The sequence below is a fragment of the Nothoprocta perdicaria genome, unplaced genomic scaffold, assembly GCF_003342845.1.
Source record: "Nothoprocta perdicaria isolate Ctin4 unplaced genomic scaffold, notPer1 scaffold_397, whole genome shotgun sequence".
NCBI classification, from domain to species: Eukaryota; Metazoa; Chordata; class Aves; order Tinamiformes; family Tinamidae; genus Nothoprocta; species Nothoprocta perdicaria.
The window spans coordinates 260,233-285,636 of record NW_020455640.1 but is presented as its reverse complement, the minus strand read 5'-3'; the positions used below and the strand labels follow the sequence as shown (position 1 = coordinate 285,636).

The 25,404-nt window shown below is 45.3% G+C and overlaps 1 protein-coding gene across 4 annotated transcripts in view; it reads right to left on the bottom strand.

Annotated features, from left to right (window-relative positions):
• MICU1 (mitochondrial calcium uptake 1) overlaps positions 1-25,404 on the bottom strand; it is a 53,248-nt gene that overhangs the window by 9,517 nt on the left and 18,327 nt on the right. The window contains exons 4-9 of one of the 4 annotated variants that reach the window (XM_026045024.1): positions 23,425-23,468; positions 20,248-20,259; positions 14,037-14,042; positions 12,996-13,110; positions 5,834-5,916; positions 2,239-2,436 (exon numbers count right to left, since the gene is read on the bottom strand). In XM_026045024.1, coding sequence (XP_025900809.1) covers positions 2,239-2,436; positions 5,834-5,916; positions 12,996-13,110; positions 14,037-14,042; positions 20,248-20,259; positions 23,425-23,468 — 458 coding nt within the window. The remainder of the gene's footprint in view (positions 1-2,238; positions 2,437-5,833; positions 5,917-12,995; positions 13,111-14,036; positions 14,043-20,247; positions 20,260-23,424; positions 23,469-25,404) is intronic. The other 3 variants (XM_026045025.1, XM_026045026.1, XM_026045028.1) reach the window with 3 other exon arrangements.

Genomic DNA, 25,404 nt, shown 5'->3' with positions numbered 1-25,404 from the left:
GACCACTAAAAGCCTCCGTTTTCCCTCTGGCTGCGGTTACTTCCCTCATTTTTCTCCCCTTCTGCTACTTAGTTGGCTGCTGAGTTTTCATAAAATGATGGAAAATGGGCTTTCATCATCAAATCAAGCCCTAGGGAAGCAGCGAGGTGTCAGCACCTCCTCCACRAGGAAGAGGGAAACATGCAGGGTCCGTCTGATCCAACCGCTCCAAGGAAGCTGCTCTCCCAGGGGGATACCTGCGTGAATTTAAGTGAAAAAGGCACTGAAACCATAAGAGGAAATTGGGTTCAGCAAAGCACTGCTCACCTCCATGGCAGAGGAGACTGCAAAGAATGCAGTTCTGGAGAATATTAACCACAGGGCCTGTCTGGATTCCTGATCCCGAGGGAAAAGGGCTTTAAAGACATTTTAAAGCAGTTTTCCTTGCAAGGGAAGTCTCGGGGTGCCGGTTTGTGGACAGCAATCTCCCTTCCCAGGATTGTACTGGGAACTGGGACAGCTTCCCCTAAGCCTGCTCTGAAGTTAAGGCATTGGGAACAAAAAGGAAATAAAATAAAAACCTTTCAGACAAACTAGCCTGGCACTGGATACTTATCTAAGCCGTGGAAGGATCGGTAGGTGAGGGGATGCTGGATGAGTTGAACTGAACTGGTAGATTCATCATCACCTTGTCCTTGAGAAGGAAACACTGGAAACCCTCTGGACATTTGTGGGAAGAGCTGCTTAATGGTCAACAAAACCAGCAAATGAAGCATGGGAAAAGGTGGGACATGACGTCGCAAATAAGAGCRGAATAAAAGAAGATAAAGGCAAAAGGGAGAGGCCAGGTTATGCAACGTGAGGGAAAGCGGCAGATCTGCAGCGCCAGAAGCCAGGTAATATCATGAAGTCCAAAAAAATGCGATTTTGGCAGAACTATTCTCTGTATATAGGTCAATTTTYAGGTGAAACAAGAGTATCAGAAATGCCGATCACAGCATGAACTGTGTTTGTGTTGTCATACATTCAGTAACCACCTATTTTTAATATTCACTCGCTTACAAGTAAACATCCTGTACCGTCCCCAATTCATCTGTCAGCAGCAGCTAGAAAGGCAACTAAAATACACCAGGAAGAATCACAGTTGACTTCAGATGGTTAAGAACTAAATTGGTCGCCACAGAAGGTAAAGGAAGAAGAGGTACCACAAGCAAAGCCGTGGCTTTATCATCAACCTTAATCATTTCATTGAGAATTCATTCAATTTATAGGAACACCAAGGAACCGAGATGCTCGTGGCTGGGAAGAACATCTCCCTCCACCAACCTACTCCCCATGCAAAACACACAGTCCTGCTGCTGACTTGAGATGAAAGCAGCTAAGCAGAAAAATAAGCACCTTAACACGTCAGTCCTTAGGTTCATGCTAAATTGCATCAACTGCCCGCATGGACATTCCCACCTTGGAGCAAAGCACTAGCAAACTCCTATCCCTGGCTTAACATGGTGTGAGGAGYCCTTTTTGTGCACAAAAATCCTCAYTTCTGCAATAAACAACCCAGCTTTCATCAAGCCCAGTCCACCATGCAAGCTTTCTATCCAGAAGGATGCTGTTTTAAACAGAATCAATCCCACCTGGGAGAGATCTGGATTGCTATTTTTGGACTCGCTTTAATCAATAGAATTYGGAAGCTCAGTGTTTAAACCTGGGACGTGCAACGAGGAGGAGAGGATTGGGAGCTCTGTTAGCTCAGGGCAGTGCAAAGGAAACAGGAGACGCTSAGTGCTCAGTGCAAAGGCAGAGGATGCAGAACCAATGCACGGAATTTTGTATGTGTTAACTGAAGAATATGGAAGGGAGGRCACATAGAGACTGTGTTTGGCAGGATTCAAAGAAGGTTTGAACGCTCTTACAGTAGAAATATTTAGAAAAACGAGCAAAAAAGGAGAAAAGAATTAAGCATTTTGTAAGTTCCTCCAAGCCACTCACTAGAACTGAGACAAACTCTCTTCAGGCAAGTTAGGAACAGGCAACTCTAACCCCTTTGGTCTCCCTCAGCAGCATCTTGTGTTCACCTCCATAAGCAAAGCCAAGGCAGGGTGGGATAGACCCAGGTGGGATCAGTCCCCAAATCCCTTCTGCTCTTGCCCTGCTCTTCCTCAGGAACGTCTCAGGCAACGTGGTGGGGAGACACAGCAGGTCCCAGACCCCACGGTCCGCCTCGGGCTGCCCTGTTCCCCCCTAAGGAAGAATCCAGACCTCCAGCTTGAGGATGTCGTGCTGAAGCTTGCGCTGGAAGTCCAAGAAGTGGGAGATGGTGAGCTTGCCCTTGAGGTCCGCGCCGAAGAAGTAGGTGGTGAGGGCCGAGTTGAAGCCGCTTTTCAGCGTGTTGCCCGTCGTGGAGCGGTCTCGGTGGCGCATGCCCATGCTCGTCTGCGAGCGGATGATGCTCTGCACCTGAAAAACACAGGGAAGGCAGGGTGTTAGCAGCAAAAAATACTCACAGGGCTCGTGCTGACCAAGCATCATGATGAAATTTGCTGGCTCAGCTGCATTTTACACTGGGATGTCCTCTGGTTTAGCCCTATGTGCCTAGGGGCCTTCTGAGGGTAACCCAGTACCTGCTGCTTGGCCTCCAGCCTCTGCCGCCTCCTCACGTGAGCAGAARCGGGGAAGGAACAGGAATTGTAAAAGGCCTCAGCTATGAATAGGACACCAGAACCTTGTTATTCACAGGATTTGGCAAGTTAAAGCTGGCTTTACAAGAGGCTGTGTCCTAACAGCCCCAAAGGGCATGTTCTGGAGGAGCGCGCGGCGCTGCACTACTCGCAGCTCCCGAAACACCATCCCTGAGCTGGCGACTCCTCCGCTGCAAGGCAAAAGGCAGGGGGAGGGACACAAAAACAAGAAGGGAGACGACGTTTTTGGAGGGGACCTTAAAATACACACAGTAACCCAAGGAAGGACTTTGCCCCTTGGTTTGCAGCAGTGCTGTGAACAGCAGCTCGTCATGTTTTGCATTCCATTCAAACCCTAGCTCTGCATGCATATTTTGGAGGAAAATATTTATAAACTGTGTGTGAAGCAACGCAGCACGAGGCTGCCTTGAAAACCTGCCTCTCCTCCTGCAGAGGGGACTGCTCCCCGCGCTGCAGACCGCTCAGCAGCCYCATTTCCCCAGTGCCATTACACAGGGTACCTCATACCTCAGTCAAGCCTGAGCATCTCTGCTCCCCTTGCTGTAATAAAAAGCAAAGGGCAGTCTGGAAATCTGTGGCACTAGAGGCAAAATGATTTGGCTGGTCCCTAGCTGGAGTAATTCTAAGAAAAAAGAAAAATGCAGGCGATGGCTGCTAAAGCCCTGTCTACTCCCACCAGGGCTTCACATCTCATCCATCACACAGTGAATCTGCAGAGATGCCTCGTGGTCTTTTGCACATAATCCACGCCGAGTCTTGATGATTTGTTTCATCTTTTGGGCCAGCCAAGAAAGAAAAAGGATCAATAAAGACAGTTCAACTGAAATGGTCTGCGGAGCAATCACAAGTAAAGCTGCAAGGTAATTAAAATGTTGGATGAAAAATAGTTAACAATGGAGCAGTAAGCCAGAAATTCAGGGGTAATGCAACAGAGGATGAAAAGTTAAAGCTGATRCTGATGATGACAAACTACTGGGGCTGTGCATAGACTATATGTATCAACCAGAAAAATGCTAGAGACTCCTCAGTAAGGCACAAGAAAAAGTGGTAATTTCCTCATCAGGGAGTTAGGCCTCTGAGTTACCCATGAGTTGAATTACTGCAATTTCCTTTCTTGCTGATGAATACTCTTAAAGTTGCCCCCCACCTGAGCGGGGCAAGAGAACCCAAATTACGCTGTTGTTCTGAACTAAAGCCCCTTTTAGGAGCACGGCCCCCGTGCTAGGAGCTCTAGCTGTCCCGACCACGTAAGTCATTTATGGGACAGGTCTTCAAAGCCYGCCACTCTTCAGACTCTTACAGGGCATTACCATAAAGCAGGGTAAAAAGTATTTTATATAAATGAGTGTGTGTTTGTACACACACAACAGATACACGCACCTCCCACTGAATCTATATGTTTGCTTTATTTCTACAAAGTGCCTCCCATCCGTTCTGCTGGTATCTGCAAAGAGCAGATGGTGGCAATTCCCTCTMACCATTCCCTTGCGACAAGATGCTCGTGTCCAACAGCAATTCTTACTTGGACAGCGCTGCTTTCTTCCCCCTTTCCAAAACAGATCCTTCATTCTCCAAGTGGAAAGCTCAGGATCTTTTTTTGATTAGTCTTCACCAAAATATACCTGTGCTAAACAGCAACTTTATTCTTTTTACGTTCAGTGACTCATACAACAAGCTTAACAAAACACTGCTCCTCTTCCTAAGGGTTTGTACAACTGTTTATGCACATATTTACTTCCCTTTGCCTATCAGACAGTTTGAGCCTGTGGAATTCAAGCTGGCATCTCCTTTCATCTGCAGAGCACTTTCAAAATGTTCCTCCTCAGGARCACTCTGTTTTACTTTACTTACATAATGCAAAAAATAAACGTGCCACCTGCATTAATATCTTGGCTTCCCTGTGTTTTTAGTAGACTGCCAAGTATTCTTTACTTTGCCTAAACKTGCTTATCTATGCAACTCATTTGACTTGTAGCACATGAGTAGCTACTGTAAAACGTTTCTTGATCTGTTACATGTTCAGGTAGTGGCGAGCTCTGTATTTACATACTCAAACAGGAAGAGGAATGAGATCCTTTATTTGGGGAAACAGGAAAGCCAATTTTTCAAGAGCTAAATCAGCCGTTCCTCCTATTTGCAAAGGACACAAATTCAATCAGCCTACGAGGAAGGAGCTATAAGCAGATTAGAGGGCTGCTTTGTGCTCAGGTATCGGGAGGCAGCTCCTCCTGCGGTGTAAAAACCACATTATTTATCTGAGCAGTCTTGATCACAGCCTGATGCTMTGGTTAGTTATAATTTTGGATGTACTTTGCTTCAATTATGCCGTTTTGGGGCTAAATGAATTCCATTTGTAAAGCAGCTAAGTAAATTATAGACAAAAGAAATACTGCTTCACACGAGTGGAAGTAAGAGGTGAACAGCAAGTAGCTGGCACGTCTTTCYTCTCCTTCCTCGTGCCTTGCTCACTCCCTTCCCATATAAATAGCAAGTTTGCAAACATCTTTACCTTTTCTTTCACGAGAAGTGTAAATTATGATGGAGAAAAGACTGTGCTTTGTGCTTGGTCCCTAGGGACAGCCTGTTGGGAGGTCAGCTCTTTTCCTAGTGAGGATTCAAGTTTCCCATCCATCCTAATGCTGTCATGGATCTTACCTTGAAGAAGGAGCTCATTCTGCCCCAACACACAGACTAAGTTCATGGTTATTTTTTAAGAAGTCACCTTGCATCAAAGTCACGAGATCACCATAAGAGGCCAGAGAAACAAGAGATGAAAATATGCTCTCCAGGACGTGCTTTTAGGCTACATGGAGACAAACGGATGCATTCTGTTATCCTCTCATGACCAATACAAAAAAACAGGCACAGAAAAAACTGTGGAAGAGGATAAGGTCAAAATCATCTGATACAAGTACAGAGAAATGTTTTCCTTGTGTGCTTTGGAGGTGACACCTTGCAAAGACACCTCTGACAAAGCCATTATTTTATTATTATTATTATTGAAGAAAAATAGGCACTGAGGCAACACAGTAAAGTGAAAAAGGAGAAGACAGAGACCAGCAGGAACCACCCACGTCAGTGACAGTAACATTACATGAGAGCTGCAGTTATGACCAAGATGTGGTTTTAACAGGCCAACCTGCCACTCAACTTGCCTGCTCAAACTCTTCCATGTCCACTTCACCATCTCCGTTCAGATCAAACATCTTGAAGGCAATTTCAAAATTCCTCTGGGGAGCTGCACTCAGAAAAAATAAAATACACATAAATACATATCACAGAAGAACAACCACCAGTAGAAATAAATCAAAAATACATTAGCTCAATAGATAAGGCACAAGGTAGAAGTCCAAAAGTACCCTCCAAAAGAAATTTTCAATAATCTGTGATTTTTTAGATAAAAATGCTATTATTTTTCTATTTTGCTTAASACCCACCCCCCTGTTTCATTGAATCAGTGTTTTCCTTCTCCTTGGAAGTGCAGCTCTCAGCTACCTCCCGCTACCCACTCCAGTTCCTCTCTTAGCAAGCATCTACATGAGAAACTTGGGAAGGAGGAAGCACAAAGGGAGTAACTTCAGTTCAATTAACAGATTTTAAAAGCCACCAATTCCAGGAAACCAACAGTTCTTCCCCACAAAGCCCTGTTTCATACTCTGCTATCAGCATTTAAAGCTAAAACATCCTGCCAAAACACCTTATTTTTTTCCTAATTAAGCCAATACAACAGATTTTCTTGCTCTGCTGYTTTCCTACATGAGCCAGCTACATGCAGCTGGGTGGTTTATTGGGATTTCCAGGGAATTCTCCAGACTATAATTACCTCTCAGATCATTATCTTAAATGACCATTTAAAATTCACCTTTTTTTTTCTTTTTTTTTTTTTTGACCTGAAGAAAGCAATTCTTTCCTGAACTCTCAGAGCAACAGAGGGCTCCCTGGTGAGGTTTACCCTCCTTAACCTCATCTGGTTCAATCAGCTTTTAATATCTCTTGCAGACGGTCAAAAAGCACTGTGATTTTCTGCAGCCTCCTTCTGCACCAAGGCAGCTTCCAGGGACTCGAGATGAAACTCTGACCCAAAAGACTTGGATCATCCCCCAAAAACGTCAGTAAATTCCATCCAGTTGCTCTTTTAATGTGATTTTTGACATTTGTTAAAGTGCAATAAAAAATGTGCAATTCACGTTCATCACCTGGTGAGCCACCTTTGGGCTGTGGAAGGCAAGAGCCTAAGAGGAACCACTCAAACTGAAAGAAAATAATGGGGAATTAACCAAAACGGGATGTTGCACGTTAGTTCCAGCTTCAATTTAAGCCTGGGACGCTTTTACACGGTCTTTCTTCCTTGTTGTAATAAACCTTAGCATTTCATTTCTGAAAGATCCAGGCACCACATTAACGAGGGCCCTCTCTGATTAACTCTGTGCCTTGCCCAATGTACAACAAGCAGGAATCCCCTGCCACCAGACGCTCGCTACACGCAGCACATCCAGGCCTGCAATCATCACCCCTGGCTTTCCAACTTCCTCACGTAATGTGCCACTGATTCAGGCTTTAAACTCCAGGCATCGGAGCCCAAGGCAGATAATAGGGGATAATTATGCCCATCACCACCAGCAAGTTGGGGGTTATCCTCCCTTTGGGTGAAAAAAAGCCCAATTCCACAGCAGGCACCTGCACCTTCACAGCTTTCCTCGTTTACAGCTGGCCACAAAAGCCCCCCTTCTCCACAGCTACCCATCACTTCCAGGGATATTCCCCCATTTCCTTGAAGAGCAACAATATTATATAACTGCCAGCTCRCCTCCTAACCATGAAATAACACCTATTACTTTACTCAAATAGCGAGTACCATATGCAAGGCGGGGAGCAATTTCTCTTTATTAACCCCAAACTTGAGCACTGCCTTGGAGGAGCTCAGTTCCCCTATGAGGGATCGGAGCATTATAGAAAATTATAGCCCTACTGGAAAACGGTAGGAAAATAGGAATTGACATGGTATTTTCCTCTTGCTCTTTGCCACTCCAGACATGAACAGCAAGTGCAGGGACCAGTTGCCACCGAAGGCTCCTTCAGAGACATCGCTGCTGAGATTTGTCCTGTATCCAGGATGTTTTCCTTGCACTGTTGCCTCAAATAAGAGGAAAACCTCCCAAAACAGCCCCTGGGTCTGGCGAGACCCCATTCTGGAGCCGACTGATCCACAGCAGACAGGCGGGCGACAAGCGGCGGCTCCGACCGCCTCCGAATCCCGCTGGAGCCCCAAAGCCCCACAGAGCCTCCAAGCAATTAGAGGGGTTGATTGGGCGTCTTTGAGGCAATTAGGCCATTTTTAACCGCTCTGAATTATTCACGGAGCCAATTTGCAGCACTCAATTGCTCTTTATTGCCATTTGCTACTCCAGAAACCACATATTCTGCAAGGCAGGAAACACTCGCTGATGAGAAAAGGCCATTTTACCATTTTTTTTTCAGCTCATTTGAGATTTTCTTCCCCTCTTGCACCACACTTAAAAGAAGGGCTCTCAGCACAGCTTCCCTTCACACTCCAGTTCATGGTTACAGCCCCCAAAGCAGCATCTATAAAACATGTGTCTCAGATACACTGAGTATTAGGAAAACTATTTTGAACAGACACCTGCACTTACCTCTCAGGCTTGACAAGACCAAACCAACACTTGATCCCAGCCATCCACGTTTATTCTGTATAACTAACTAACCTATCTACACTGAAAACAAAACAACCAGAAGGAAAACTTGGGTTAATAGAGGCTAAAGAGCTTAGTCTAAATGAGTAAAGCACACGGGAAGATGGTGATAAATTCTCCTTGTGCCTTTTATTCTCACAGGGGAGAAACTAGATACGGGCAGACAGCAGGGCCACGGCCAAACTTGCTGGTGCAGTGGGTAAAAATAAAACAAATCTTTACTTTTGGACTGGTTACAATCCAAACAACGTGGCTAAAGCAGAGAAAGCCTCATCCAGAGAGCGTTAGGGAGATGGCTGCTCATCCACATAGCTCTAAGAGCATTTTTCCTTTTCTTTTGCAAGCCACAATGTTAAAGCTTTCTCCCTGAAGACAAAAGGATTATTATGATTTTTCCCCACCTTAAATTATGCGAATTGGCATGGCTGTTCTCTCCCTGACTCAACACAGTGGTATCCTGGCCAAGAAATCCKTATCCTGGCCAAGGCTGAATCACAACAGCAGTGGCATCGTGTTTCTTAGAGGTGACTGTGCTGCTAGGAGGGAATAAAAACATGTGGCTGCACATAAGGGATCTCCCAAAGACACAGCATTTTTTGAGGATGAAGCAACAACCTCCTAGGGAAGCTGCTACACACAGGGGCTGGATGTATCCCAGCCCCAGCTCCACTAACTACAGGAAATCTCCATAATATTCCAGTTGATCTCCTGGGGAATTACATCACTATTTCACAAAAAGAACCCAAGTCCAATCACTCAACTATTTTTTTTTTAATATAAATGTTAATCAACTCAGAAAAATTTAAATAACCTGCAGCTAGAGCAATCAAGTCTGCAGTGTGGATACTGAGGCACAGTATTGATCCAGCAGGTAAGTTGCTTTTAAATTGCTAAGGGGTCATTTCTTATCACATGGAAGAACCATAATCACCTCCGAAATAATAAAAAAAATCCAAAAATCTAAGCCTACAAACCTTTTACTACACAACAAAACTTATACTGTAAGTACTATAAGTTGAAGCATTTAAGTTTTCCTGATTTCTCTGCATTTTATTTTTAATTTTTTGAAATCTTGGTTAAAAACTCGAATATTACCTTGGCTTTTACTGAGTAGAAAGTAGGTATTTCCTAYGTGACAGAAGTTTAATCTGCCTCTGACTAGCACATCCACCAGTTACTGCATGTCCTGCAGATGACAGATTCCCTATTTAAATGCTGCTCTGGAGTCAGAGCCAGCCAAGTTCTCCATCCTCATGGAAACTTCTTCAAGAGGCTTCGAAGGATCTTGTGCTTTGTTAAAGCCCAAGCTTATTAGGAAAATATATGCAGAAGCACCTGTGCAGTAACTRTTTAGTAGATATTATAATAGCCAGGTGCAAAATTTTGGCCAGGGTTGGTTTTTATATTGGTTTCCTGCTTAACTTTTTGCTGCAATGTCAGAATAATGGTAAAACTCAAATGATAAACCGTGTATGGGACTATGAGAGGACAATAAAAAAAATATTCCTAGCAATTTGAGGCAGCCCCATTTCTCCTCTTACAGGAATGGGCTGCATGGCATGTAGTGCCATGCTGYAGCATGGCCAGAGCAGCAGGACACCCCAGCCCCATTGCAGTGGGGCAGAGGCCATGGGGAAAGCAGCTCTGTTGTAAAGGCGAGGGCTCCTGGGGGAGATTTCCCACCCTGGCACCAGGAATTCGAGTGCCAACCCAGGCAGTGGGGAAAACAGGGATGCTCGAGGTGCCCAGATGCTCTGCTGGGAACAGCAGGAGCTGCAGGTCGGCGGCAGGAGCTGTGGCCAGGCTGGCAGGAGAGGATTTCCCTGGGCTGGAGCCAGGGGGGCTCAGCCCTCCTTCCAGGGGGGATAAATCCAGACCCAGCGACAGTTCAATTATGGGAACAGCCCACACTTCAAGTCTTTTAATGCCCCCTTCCAGGAGCTGTTCATGAGGCACGGCTGGAAGAGCGGCGTTTGCTCCGATACTGCAGTTGCTGCTGACTGAGGAGCTCTCCTTCCTCCAGCTGCCTGGCCAGACCTGCAGGTGCAGAATCCTCTGCCGTTTGGGAAGCAACATCCTCCTCCTCCATATTTTCTCCCCTTGGGCGTTTCAAAGACCTACCTCTACTTGCTCACTCCGTATTTTGCTCATCTTCACCTCCCAAACTTCAGCTTGGCAGGGAGCATCCAGCCACCTCCACTGCAGGAGCAGCTGAGGCAACACACACCGTGCAGCCTCCTCAAGGTCCTTCACCTCTAATTGCTTTTAACAGCAAGCTGCCATTATGAAGCAGTTAAATGCTATTTTACTACCACTTAACCCACTTACTGGTCACCATCTTCCTGAAGAMCACGGTAACATGAAGCTCCATGGAAGTGTGATCAACACTTGGATTTCCTCGTTGCTTCCCTCCTGCCACACGGGCCAGACTTCCCTCCCCTTAAGGTGGTTTATTGCTCAACGTGCAACCTTCCTTTCCTCATATTTAGTGGCTTTCTACTCTGATGTCATCTACAGCTTTCTCTTGCGCAGACACATTCTCAACAGCCGGGTTATCTGCACGGCAGCGCCAGGGAAAGGATACTGAGCTGCCAAGTTGAAGATCTACTTTCTCCCTTGGAATTGATTGAATTCCCAGAGCAGCAGCAAGTGCTCCTGCAGAGCAGCATATGCTAGGAAGGAGAAGCAAGCAGCAGTGCAGCATTACAGTGAATTTCCTWCCTTGCCACAAGGCCAGATTATTGGGGAAGTTTCATTAAAAGGAGACAAATACCTTAAAAATGAAAACCAAAAAACACCTCTTCTGAGGAACTGCTGGTTTATAGTAGCTCTGGACATGCTCCTCCACCCTCTTTAATAATTTAAGAACAAACTCCCCAAACATACCTACAAGTTAGCATAAGAAACCAGAAACGCTATTTTTTAGGCAAGGTTTTACCTTGTCTGCCCTTGACATCGTGGCTCAAAACCCAAACTACTCGCTCTGCCTCCTCACGTTAGTTCACTCCCTCCAAAGCAGTAAACACGTTTAAAAGCCCAAGAGTAAAGGAGAAAAAAACCTTCAACTCCTGCTGAACGCTCCTATCAGACGGGCTGCCTCTATGTGACAAGGCAGTCAGGCTTGCTTTACTCTTATAGCAAAGAAATTAAATGAAAACAAGAAGAATATCTTTTGCTGGTGATTATTTCTGCATTTTGCCTCCTAGGTTCTTGATGGGCAGGTTAAGAGCAGCACAGCTTGTGAGTCTGTCCTCAGAGAGGCTCATATTAAAGTCCTTGCTAGAGAGGTGCAAATTCCTTATGGGTTTTACTCTAAGGCTGTGTGGAAATTGATGAGAATGGCCAAAAAAAGCCTGCTCTGAGACTCTGCAAAGCAAACAGAAGATTAAAATCCTAAAACAAAGTCCTTGGCTCTAAACCAAGAGTTATTTAGCTGTGTTTTCTTCTGCAAGACATTGAGATCACATTATGTGACCTTGAGGTCTTCTCTCCCCCATGCTCCTTTGACCACGAGCAAGACTTGGGTTGCACGTTGCTCCTCTCATAAGGAATCCTTCAAAGCACCAAGTGYTGGGCAGCCCAGGAGCTGTCATTGTCGGTCGTTTCCATTCCAGAACAGAACCCAGGGAAAAAAATAAAACATCTGCTGCTGCTTTGAAAGATCAATAACTTACCCAACTGCTGTGCTCAACAGACAAGACAGATGCTCGTGTCTAGTCCGCTGCCTGCAGAGCAACCCGCTCTTCTTCCTTAAATCAGTTCATCACAGAATAGACACGCACAAGATCTGAGCTTTTCTAAGCTCCTCTGCCTTGCGAGTCCCCAAACAAGTTGTCTCAGCTCAGCCCTGAAGCGGCACGTTGCTTTTATCCGCCGGGGCTGACAAATAACTGGCATTGCTGTTGACTTTCGTAGTCGCCGCCTGGCAGCCGTACACAGAGATATCACTTCGTGTGCCCGGGAGGAAAGGCTAGAAGTGTCACTTGATGTTGCCACGGGCTTTGGTTCCACCACTTCTTGCCAAGAAAGCCAATGTTTAAGCCCCAGCATCTCGAGAGCAGAAGACTTTTTGCTGGGAGAGATTAGCAGCTCACATAAATGTCACGGGCGCAGCAGGGTGACAAGACAGAAGGAATCTAGTGATGCTTGTTGAAACATTAACTGCTTCTCTTTGCTCCTWGTAGGACGACACCAGGCACAAGCCTGAGGTCACCCGAGTCAAGATGCAGCTGGAGGAGCCAGTTTGCACAGCTTTGTGCCTGCTGAAGAGCTGCAGAGCAACAGTCAAGCCCAAGAACGTTGTGCAATCGATAGGACTAGATATAACCAAGGGTTTGAACAGCAGACCCAGTGACTTGTTGCTAAACAATTTAGCTATGAAAACAAGACTTCAGAAGTCAACCYGCTTATCTTCCAAGCCCTTTGGAGCTACAGCTGAACTAACTGAAGTAGCAGCACTTATTTATTCAGCTCAAGCTTCAGGCAGTCAACAGTCCCTTGTAGGGAAATGTATGCAGAATACAATAGAAAAAAAAGTCATTGCTGCTAAGCCTTGCAAAGAGTTTAAGAAGCCATAATGGCAGAAGRAAATAAAAGCTATACTCACTGGAAAGGACCGTAGTGAGGAAAATGTAGTCAGAGAAAGAGATGAGCCCGCACTCGCCAAGCGCGTAGAAAATGCTGTCTTCATCAGCAAACTTCTCCCGCTCCTGGGACAGCTTCTGTGGCACCCCAAAGAGAAAATAAAGCACTTGAGTCAACACAGAAATGGGGCATTTCATTGCTTATCCTTATGAGCAACAAGCCACTGCACGGACACGTGCCCCTGCCACTCCGATTCCGGGGACCTTTTCCAGCCTTCAAACCTTGCGGAAACGCTCTGCACAGCTCCCTTATGCCTGGCTCAGGGCAGGAATAAGGCACTGCACGCTAGTCACCAGCTGGCTTCCACCTAGCTCAAACACTCCTAAATCAACTACAAATCCCTTGGGTTTAATATCGTGTGGGTCTTTGGAGACTATTTTTCATAGTGCTATGMAAAATAGAGCTTTTTTAATACAGGAGTCAAAGAAACTATTTGGTTCCACTGATGGTATTTTAGCTCTACTTGAACTCTACTGTAATAGCAGGAGAGGACAACTCCAGGTGAGCATAAGAGATGACCAAAGTTATCAGAAATACATAGTTATCAAACCAACGGTTCAGGGGTGAGTCTGGCAGTGCCTGCTTGGAGAACCAGACCCCAAACACCCTTCCCATCTCTCTTGCTCCATTTCTTTACTCCCTTTAAGTCTTAATGGAAACCCCACTATGCACTTTGGCACCTAATCCCTCTTGCTAAGCTCAAAGCCCCTTTGCAGCCCTGAAGCTTCAAAGACTGAAAAGGATCCATAAAACTGGTTAGAAGCTTCACACCGACCTCCCCAACGAGTGATGCCCATCGAGAAGGGGGCACAAGGCAGCRCGTGCACACGCAGGGGAGAACTCAACACGGAGAGGGGAGGTGGGGATGGGGTTATTTCTCCCAAACCAGCTCATGCAAGCACAGAAGCAGGGTCAAGCAGGCTGAATTGGGGGTGTTTGGGGARGAAAACCACCACACAGCACCACACGGAGGGCCAGCTGCGCCGCTGTCCCCCACYGTTACCTCTGTCTAGCGGAGATCCCATCATATACAAGATAAAGGAAAGAAAACTGGTTAACTGACAATAATGATTAAAAAAAGGCAGGCAAAATACAACATCAGGGTGAACGGTTAGGCTCGCAAGAGCAAGAAAAGCAACCGGGGGGGGTTGCTTGGACTCCGAGAAGCCTCCGGAGATCCCGGCAGGAGCTGGCGCGTGGCCGGGAGAACTCACCGCTCGCGGGGGCTGTGCGCTGGGCAGCAGCTCAGCTAGGAACAGAGCTGAACGCGTTACCCGTACCTGCCTTGGGAACCACAAGAGACACACAAAACAAATCACTGACCACCAGTGACACCCCTTGCAGGAAAGAGGTCAGCTCTGCTGCGCATCCCCTCGTGCTCCTTGCAGGGGCTCTTCGTTAGGGCACAAAGAACGTTGGAGACTCAGCAAGAAGGGCGGTCATTTAATGCAAAAACATGAATTTCAGCTGCCTGAATATCAGGGTCAAGTCTCATTTTCCTCAGAAAAAAACAATCTGTTACCTCCCCTCTCCATCAAACTGTATCCTAAGCAAAGCTGGCTCCGCTCCCAAAGTTACTCACGCCCAAGGCAGACGAGCCATGGCCAGACCTCTCCCTAGAGCCAAAGGAATATTCTGCAGACGACCCTCTCGCCCACCCATGTTATCTACTGGCTCTTTTGCTCAGTTAGTCTTCAGCAGAGCTCACCACAAACCAGCTCTTGGCACCTATTCCATTTGCTCCGAGCGCTCCACGATCCAGTTCCTGAGGTCGACTTATTAATTTTTACAGGTTCCTTTCCTGCACTTAAAGCTCATATTCAGCACCCAGCAGCTTAAGACGATACTCACAGATTTACACTTCTGTCCATAGACTTAAGATATTAAGTTAGAAGCTTTCCAAAAACAYAGGGATTGGGACACACGGGAGCATCGATTCCTTTGCATCGTTGGGTAAAGAGTAAAACGGTTTTATGAGCATTAAAAACCTCATGATGGTCCAAATGATCCATGAAAGCTCTTCAACCAAATTAAGATTACTTTTTCCCCCACCCCGCTCCATGTTACATCCATCCCTGAAAAGACCGGAATCGGTTGGGGTCATTCAGTGCTGCATTCAAAATTGGGCATTCGCAAGTGAGCAAGCCACTGGAAAAGCTGACAAGTTGGGAGGATTTCAAAATCAAGCATTAAATTTTATGCTAAACAAGCATACAAACAAGCAAACATCCAAAATGAGATGTAGGAAAACACAAAGAAAAGCATATTTTCCATTTATTTCCATACAAGCAAGGCTAGGGAAATTCAGTGAGAAACTGCCAGTCTCGGTGAAGAACTTTTTGTCTTAAAACTCAAATTCAGGCAACTATCCAGACAAGACGAGCACCAACGACGGGTGAGATGTTCAAATGCATTTCCAAATACCAAGCTTGGCTTGTCCTTGGCAATCTAGGCTCCGAGCCACCCAGCAAACAGCTCCAGGAAGAAAAAAGCCCCCATGGAACAAAGTGAAGGTCTCATCTCCTTAAGGCAACCATCCCTTTGGGTGCAGGGATGGGTTTTCCATTCTGGAATGGGGCTTTTTGAGGCGGGACAAGGTCCCTTTGCCCTGCAGGAAAGCTGTTTTGCCAACATACCTCCAAGCACTGAGACCAACTCAAGGCATACACCTGGTCCAGCCCTTCAGGATGGGCAAATGCACCMGAGCTGAACCAAAGTGCAATGGATTTCATGAAAAATACCGAGTTTCTTCCTCGGTGTCCCCAAATAAGCTTTACTTGGGGGAAAAAAGAAGTGGGGACCATTTTAGAGAGGTGCAAGGGCAACAAGGGGCCCCAATTCTTGCTAGGATTAATTCACAGCAGATCAAACAGCCCATTTGCTTAATACTTAATAAAAGAAAGTCAAAAATATATATAATTTTGCCAGAGAGCTCCTGCCRTGTCTGCAAAGCCAGGGGTGGACGTGAGCTGCGGCGCTGATGCTTGCTCTGCATTCCCTGGGTGCAAAAGGGCCCTCTCAGCTAAATCCTGGCAGCACCGCTTCGTTTTGCATTGCAAATAGTACTTAATGTGGAGCATTTAATTTGCCACTTGGGGCAGAGCACGTTCTCGGGACCTCATTTCAAACCTGCAGCTTGTATTTCAGTCTGGGYGAAGAGAGTGAATATGCTGCCCATTTATTCACATCATTATTGTTTAGGTTTCAGTACCTTTGCACTTATGGGCACCAAAGCTACAGCAATTTATTAACCTTGTCCATCCCCTTGACAGGGACTTACCCCTTCCAAACCAGCAAGGAATTAAACTCCATGTGAAATAATCAGCATTTTTTTTCCATAATCAAAAAGTAATTGTGTAAATTAGCACCTTGACTAACATCAAACTGTTGTTTTTGGTTCCCTTCCCCCCCGACCCCGACAAGATTCTTTAAGGCTACCAATATTATGTGAGCAAATACAAAAAAATGAATGTTTAATATGCAAAGTCACCTTGCTGCAAGGCAATGCTCCTTCAGTCCCAACTGAGCACCTTATGCAAACTGTTTAAATACAGCCAGTAAAATATTTCTTCCATGGTTAGCTTTAGACACACAGGAAGAGTTAAAAACACAGTCATATTAAATATTAAATTCTTTTTTTTGTCTTATACCAGTAAGGGTTTCCAGAAGTCTGTTTTATAAGCTCACTCGGTAGAAACTTCAGATTTCTTTGCCTTGTTCTGAGCTCTCTGCTTTGTAAGGAAAAGGCTCCTGTCCATATTACTGCAATATAGGATGTGTTTATAGTGTCATTTTGAAGATAATGAACTGTTAAGAACCCCAGCCATTTATTTAGAGGTTTTTATGACACAGTTTGTGTTGGCATCTCACTACCTACACATAAAAAAACAAAGATCAAATGAAAAGGCTTTCAGAGCCAGATTAGAATATATGAAACATCTCAGCCTTCACATTTAAAAGCTCTATAGGAACAGAAAAGGCAGATAGGTCCCCCAAGTGCTATGAAATGGGGACAAAAAAGGCTTTTAAGGGTGGGGAAAGGAGGGTACTTTATTATTTTTCAATTTCCTAACTGATTTTATGTGGTTGTGATGGTTTTGGACACGTAGCTTCATATGTTTATGTTGCTAAATAAGGAAAAATATCTACAGGCTGTGCTGGAAAATTTTATAGCATAAGRAATTTCTGGAAATCATCGTTATTTTTCCAGTGGGAAAGTTTCCAATGCCATTGGTAGCAGTTCTAGCCAACTTATTTGAGATCTAATAATCTCAAYTTATTAGAGATCTAAATGTCAACACAGGTCAACGCAAAGAGGTTCCAATATCAAGTTAAGCAGCAGCTGAGTAGCAGAACACAGCAAGATGCTTGTATTTGACAGCTAACTATAACTTTACAGCTTATGAGCTTTCAAGAGTGCATTTTTAGAGCTTTTTTTTATTATTAAAAAGAGGCCCTTTAATGTTAGGATCACTTGTTTGCAAGGGGACACAAATCTAGTCGATGTTCTGCATGCCATTTCCCTTCCAATTTGGATTTGGCCTCACGACCAGTGGTGTCCTGAGACTGGAAAGAGCCACTTGGAACAAGGCTCTAACCACCCGTCACCTTCCCAACACACAGCACCTGAAATGCAAGGCCAGCGCCCGGGACTGTCCGGAAAAATGGCACAGAATTCCCAGACCCTCAGCAGGCAGCAAACCCCAGTCATGCAAGGGAGAAATCCCTGCTGGAAAAAGCCAAAACAAACAAAAAAAATAGGAAATGCCTCTTAAAAGGGACAGTCTATGCTTCTTTTCTCCCTCCCCAGCTGGAATATCTCAGTCCTTTGCACGGTATTGAAATCCTGCTCCTTCTGCAAGGGTTTTGTTCACGCAGCCAATACYGCCACTCTTCCCTTTGGAGCAAAGTTAATTTCTTACTCAAGGTCTATTTTGTTGTTCCTTTAGGAAAAGCTTTGGAATAACGCTGCTACATTCAAACCCCGATCCCAAACTACATTTATTGCCATTCATCACAGGTTGCACCCAAATCTCTCACCAACTGGATCTCCTGAGGGATTTCGCAGCTGTAAAGGGGGATTATACTCCTGGATAAAAGAGAAATCCCTCGCTGCTGAAGTGGAACTGCCTTTGGGGGCACATGAAAATCATTATTATTGGGGAGAAAGGAAGTCTGGCCCATATCACATAGGTATCTGGTCATAAGCCCTCCAAAATTAAAAAAATTATATATATACATATATATATATATATATAGGGAGTTCACAACCCACTGGAAGGTCAATGCAGTCCTCAAGTCAGGAGATTCTCTCTCCTAGCAGGAGATTAAGCCCTGTTCTCCTACCCATACCAACCAGGAGAGCTTGCAGGGTCACCTCCCTTCTGCTCTGCCCTGAAGAGACCCCTATTTCTGGGTCATTCTCAGCAAATCATCAAGAAAACGATGCACCCATGAGGTTGCTCATATAAAAGCCTTTTCCTCCCCCTGCAGCCGCCCTGCTCGGGCTCTTTCTGTTCCATATTCAAACCCTGTTTTCCTCCCCATCAGGCCCAAAGGGCAGGCAGGGCTGAGCACATGAATCAGGACCATAGGGCCCCTACTTACACCTGTTGGACAGGGAAGTATTAAAAGCAGSTCCCTGTTGTCCCTGAGCATGTGGCTAAAACGGGCTGGCATTTGGCAGCTTGGAATTTAAGGCTCTGGGAAGTTCTCCAGATGGAAGAAAAACCAGAATGCTACTTTACCTGGTGCTCTCTCTGACTGCTTTAAAAGATGATTTCACTTACAAGGCACTTTGATGATTTTCTCCAGTGAAAAATGCCGTATATGAAGGCACACGAGGAAAATTACTCCATGTTAAAAGCAAATACTTAAATCCAGCTCGGAAGATGAGGTCAAGGCTACAGTCTAAGGACCAATCACCCACCAAATGAAGGAGGAGATGGGGGTAAACCAGCGTGTAATCATGTAATTAAAGATGGTCATTAGACCTAGATAGGAGTTAAGGAATTGAATTAAGGTGTCATTAGGTATCTCTTCTGCTTACTCCTCTTTCCAAACACACCCTCCTTTCTGCAAGCGCTGAGGTCAAATATCTATCAAAATGTTCCTCCTCGTGCTGCTCAATTTATCTTCCTTTCCCTATTCAAAATTCAATTTTATGCTCCTTTGACACCAAGCCTTAATCTAAGGCAGCAAAATCATCTTTAAAAGAATGAATTAAAGCCAGAATGACCCCATAAGCCACCTAAAGTTTATCTCATTTTGGATTAAAAAGCTGCACTGCTCCATGTAACATGAATTGCTTGTGCAGACCCAGGTTACCTGCAGCAAGGGGAATGCAGATCACCACCCAGGCACCACTTTCCATGCACRATCCCTACATTTTCCCAGGAAGCTCCAAGGAGGGAACATTTCACTTATTAATACTAGAAAGCTCAAAGGGGATACCTGCTTGGGCACCAGACGGCTTTTATTTGTGCTCATTTCCTCTATGGCTTTTAAGGCCACAAAGAGGGAGGACAAACTAAAAGCATTTAGTGTCATTTCCTTCCTTACCTCCTGAGGCCAAGAGTATTTTCCACTGCTTTCCAGTTTCTCGTCTCGCTAAAAAGCTTTTGAGGAAATTTTATGAGCTGTATCATCCGTCTTCAATAAAACCCGTGACTACAGTTTATCCTTCCTCGTTYTGCAACCCCAACAACTCCACGTTTGTATAAATCATCTTCCCACAACTCTCAAACCTTCAAAGACAGAATGTTTCCCTTGACCCTTTTGTTGAGATTTGGCCAGAAAAACACCTGCCTTTTGTTACAGAATAAAAATAATTCTACGGCCTCAAGCAGAAAATATCCTTTTCCAACAGAGACAGAACTACCGCAGTCTAGTGAAACTGCAGAGAAGCCTGAGGTCTCCAAAAACACCATGAAAATAGAAGGACAGGGAGATATGTGCACAGGCTTTGATCAAGGATGTTCCCCTTTATTAAAACATGTATTAAAAGTCACCCTGGGGGTGATATTAAACAGGCCAAATTCCAGTATTTGGAAATAAACCCTTTTGGCTAAGGATGGAGGAGGAATTGGAGATGCTTTCCTAAAGGAGTGGGGAGAAGGGTAAGCATACACTGTCCCTTTTGCATGGAAAAAAGTGCAGGTCATGAGGCCTGAAGCACAAACCAGTGGGAAAAGCACATGCTGGCTGCTYTGTACCTGCCAGAAATCCTGGTGGAAGAGGAGAGGGTTAGAAAAGGGAAGAAAACGAGGGATGTGGTTACACCCAAAACCCACAAAGCACCGTTAAAATAGAGACACGAGTTTACAGGTATTAGTAGCCGGAGGCAACGCTTGCTGGATACCTGGAGGCAAAAGAGCACACAGAGCAGCCAGAGCGTTTCTGAAGGCTCTGCCACGTCAGCCCTGCAAAGACGAGCTGTGGGATTAGTAGGACAGGGCATTAACAGTGAGTAGAGCTCTGTCAAAAACCAAATAGCACCAACATTAGGTATGGGAGGGAAAGAAAAGGAAAAGGACTTTCTGTACCACTTGCAGTAGAAAAGAATGAGGAATGTGAATAGCACAACAGTGGGTGACACACAGGGAGCCTTTCTGAAACATATAGGGGAGTTTGGCTTCTTTGGGCAGATCTCCGGGTCCTGGTGAGGAACTTGGTCATTATCCAAAACTCAGTCCAGTCCCCCACCCGAAAACACATTGCAGCCACTTTGTGTTTAGGCCCCAATACTGCTTAAGTAGAGGAATACATAGGGAAGACCGTGTTTAAAATATCCTACCTTTATCCCATCTCCCTATCTTTAAATGCTATGCACACCAAGACAATCTAAAACCACTGCTCAAAGTAGTTTGGAGGGACAAGTTCAGCTGGAAGGCGAAGAAAAAGATGAGAACAACCCCAAACCATGGAATGGGGACACAGAGCCAGGAGACAGGCGTGTGTCAGCCCAAAMACCTGGATTTTGGGATAGCCTGCAATGAACCGCATCTCTGTCCGTTTCCATCAAGAGGCTCGTGGTGRTTTGGGAAGGCAAGGACGCCAGGTTGTTATCCAAAGAAGATGCCTCCTCCTTATTAGGAAAAAGGAACCTGCACTCAGTAAGATCCAAAGGAATTTAGACAGTGACAGGACATGGAGATTATGGAGCAGGATATAGGATGTCTTGAGCTCTCGGAGCCAACAGCTGAAACTGGTTACACCAGAGGCTCATTTATTCCAGAAGCTCATTCCGTGGGAGCTGGCGGCACTGCCTATAGTTGAATTTACTGGATTCCTCTTCTATTTTCCTTGTGTCTAAGCTAAAGAAAGCACTGAGTATCTTTCTTGATTAACAAGCACAATAAATCAGCTGCATGTGCAACTTGTGGCTGTTGCTTATCAAYCTGCAATAGTTTGTTACCTTTAAGAGACCATTTAAACACCAATCAAAAGGATGCGACTCTTCACTGCACCCTAAGGATGGTCCCTCCACCTCCAGTTCCCATCCTGCAGGCTCTTGGAGTCTACATTTCCAAACTAAAGGTCTCCTAAAATGTGCTCAAAGGGACATGGCTACTTTGAACTCTGTCCTATAATATGCAATTAAAATGCAACTGATTACACAGCTGGTTCCAGTCTTTGTAGTGAATCCCTCCCAATGATTATTTACATGATACCAGAAGTAGAAATATCAGAACTAAAATCACCTCTTCTGCTCTTTAGCTCTAGCTCGCGGTGAGATGAGGCAGCTTTCCAACTAAAACCCCAAACAAGCAATAAAATGAGCACAAATTACTAGCAGGGAGCTAGTTGAGACTCTCATCTTTGGTCTTTACCAAGGCCARCCTCTTTTGTACTCTCTTAAATCATCCTCGCACCTGGACGCTACCACTTCTCTGATAGGCTGAGTTGGATTTAGTCCTAAGTTGCTTCTAAGCAGACAGTCAAGCACAAATCTCTTCACTTGARATAAAATCCACTGCTTTGAGTGTTTTTAGACCATGAAAATGAGGTGCTGGGAGATCACAAATCAAGAAAAGCAGGTCACACTACTCAGAATCTGCTGCCTCAGACCACAGCTCACAGACAGGACACCAAGGCTCCAGAGACGGGAAAGCCAAGGTCCAACTGTTGAGCTTGGAGGCTTTTCCCCCTCGTGATGGGAGCTGGATGCAGGAGCAAAGAAACTATTAGCAACAACAGCATGGGATTCCGCGTCTCTTCCCTGGAAAACAAGATCTCGTGGAGAGGCTAAGGGACCAACGAGACGGCTTGACAAAAAGACATGAGGAAAGTGGGCTGAAGGAAAACGGGCTGTCATGAACCGCAAAGAGAAGCCCTTGACATTTTGCAAAGAAAGCATCTACTCCTTGTTTCTAAATCACAAAAAGCAGCCGCTGGGGGTGGGGAAACAAGGGCTCACAGCACGTTTCAGAGCTTGGTGCATCAAAAACAACTGCCAAAACACTACCTTCCAACTGCCTGCTTTCCCAGCCAAACCTTGCTCTGCTGCCTGGTAACTGCAGCATTTCTACACTAGTGACAACAGGGACCCCGTTTATCTGACCATCTCTTTACCTTTTCCTCCTAAAGCCAGGAAAGAGCCTGTGTTCAGCCCAGGCTGGCTCTGTAAAAGGCTTTAAAAGCAAGTTTCCAAGTCGGGGGCTTCTGGAAAGGCCTGACCCTGCATGTCAGGTCCATAATTGAGCAATGCAGAGACCAAWTGAGAGTTTCCTTTGGAGAAAAAGTTTGCATTTGTAGATAATTTGAAGGCATCACTAAAAGCCGGACCACCATTGACTGCCAAAGGTGATAACGGAGCATTTAGCCTAATCACAGCTACTGTGTCCCAGCCCATGGGCACGGGAGCTGCAAGTCCCAAGGCCAGGGCTACTTCTGTTGTAGCTCCACAGCATCCATGTGCTTTACACCCCAAAAATGTCACTACCACCACAGAATAGACCTAGAGCTCAAAAGGGAGAAGGAAATAAAGGTATATGAAGGAGGGAAAACACAGGCTTGGGAAGCAGATGATGTTTTCAGTGTCTCCTTCCTTCGGGAATCAGGAGGCAGTTCTGGAACGGAAAAGATCCAAGTTTCCCCCTTAAAAAAGTATAAACCACGGGGCTCAGTCTCATAAAGAAAACTATGAACTACCATGATGACACATAATGTTTTGATGTCCAACATTAAGCCCTCCTTGAAACAAACCGAGAACCCCATAGCCCTGATTCACTCTTGTGGGGGGAACAAYGCTGTGATGCTGCTGAACACAAAGCTCCAAGGAGATCACATCATTTCACCCAGACCCACGTGCAGCTAAAAACTCAAGAACTTCAGGTTAAAGAAAACTATTTAATAATAATAATACATGCTCAAGGGGCCCATGTGCTCACCTTGCCATCGTAGCGTTTCACAATGAACTGGTCCAGGCCCAGATCTGAAAAAGAAAAAAAGGTGGGTTAAAAAAACACTTTCTAGGAAAAGAAATTTACATTTTCTGGTACTTCTGCTTGAGTGGGGATTAAAGTGACTGAGCAGGAACATCACTAGAAAATGGAAAAAAGGAATTTCACTTCCATTTTGTATGTTACGTTGTATGAAAGGCAACCAACTCGTAGCACGAGGTACCCGAAGCTCCTTGCAGCAGGGATTCTGCTCCCCAGATTACCTGGGAAGTCTCCCAATAAACCCAAGATGCTTACTCACATTTTTAATGCAAGTGTGCTTACAAATAGGCAGACTTTAAAGCTGGGGCTGCCTTCCKGAGGCGGCGGGCGCTTCCACTAGAAAAGCATTTGGGGAGAAGGCAGGGAGGTTATTTATGTTCCTTAGTTCTCTCTCTCAGCAATCACAGAGCAATTTTTCTCTCCCCAAGAGATATCCCCCCTTCTCCAAAGCATCTGCAGAGCTAGGGAACAAAAGCTCCGTCTCACCAGCTGTGCCCGGGAGGCTGAACCTGCCCTGATGAGCACACAGATAGGCAAGGGGACAGAGACATTCAGAAAGATTAATTTATGCTTAAATATAATTTGTGCTTGGTGATATTAAACCTGAGCAACGCTTCCCAAGAGGAGCTAAACCAGAACTGCGCTGCTCCGAGCACAGGGGARGATTTTTGGACAGTGTGAAGAAGTGAAGAATGAAAAGCCCCCCTATAGTTACCCAAGCCGTGCATTTTCCACCATGGGTTATGATAATTCAATCTCAYTTCAATCTCAATTAGCAAAGCAATGTGAAAAGCAAATGACACCTCTCCAGCTGTGTTCAACTGCCAGGGAGAATAGGAAAACTTCCCAGCTACTCCAAGGCTTTGGGATGGCTATGGGGCAGAAGAGGGAATGGATCCCTCAGAGGATGAGTTTAGAGGAAGGACTTGTTTAATGTATGTTTAACATACATTATCTCATCAGAGGTGACTCCTGGGCATCCCCGCGGCGCYGGGGCGCTCCATGGTATATGTTTASGTGCTGCAATAAGGCTGCTCCCCGGCACAGCGCGCGTTTCCGTGCCAGGAACCGGCACTGCCAGACGTATCCCCGAGAGCCCCGCGCTCCTCGGAAGCTAAAAAAGGAGAGGAGTTAAAAATAGCAACCGAAGGGATGTCTTAATGGCACAACCCATCTAAGTGAACATCGGTGTTCACAAGCAAGCAGGGTGCAAGACTCAAAATGAATGGATGTTCAGGCCAACAAACAGCAAGGAAAAATGAGATGGAATTGGCCAAAATTGGGCAGCTTTGAGCACAGAGTTTCTCTCTGGGCTGAGGTTCAAGCCAGCCTCATCCTCACGAGCATGGAGCTTTTTGCATTCCTGTTTTCCATCAAATGCTGTCGCATGTAACCAAGGCAGGATCATCCCTGCAGGGGAGCCACAGACCATGGCTCTAAAAAGCTCTGCTGCTTTTTGGTGGCTGCATCTGCACCTTCCTCCTAGATGCGAGGCCTGCCCAAGCCTCAGAGCATTTCATAATTCACTAAAGAAATTGCTTGCAACCACAGCACTTGCCACAGAGCAGTTCTCATCATTACCTTCCATTGCAGAAACATCCAGTTTCTCAACAGAAAATAGGTTCTCCCAACAGAATAAGCTAATTCAAAACCTGTGGAAGTGGAGCCAAAAGGGCATTTACATGATCCCGACATACAGAATTTTACTCAGTACCTTGTGCTTTTCCCAGTATGGTTTAATGGACATATCTATGCCTTTTACTACAGTTCTTTAATGTCAAAAGGTGACAAAAGGGAAAAAAAAAAAACAACAACAAAAAGAGGGATTGTTGCCCGATTGTGTTTTTTCTTGCTTTGAGTTATTTTAAAAAGAAAGGGTTTTCCTCACAGATTTCTACAACAGGAATTGAGCACTTGTGTGGGCAG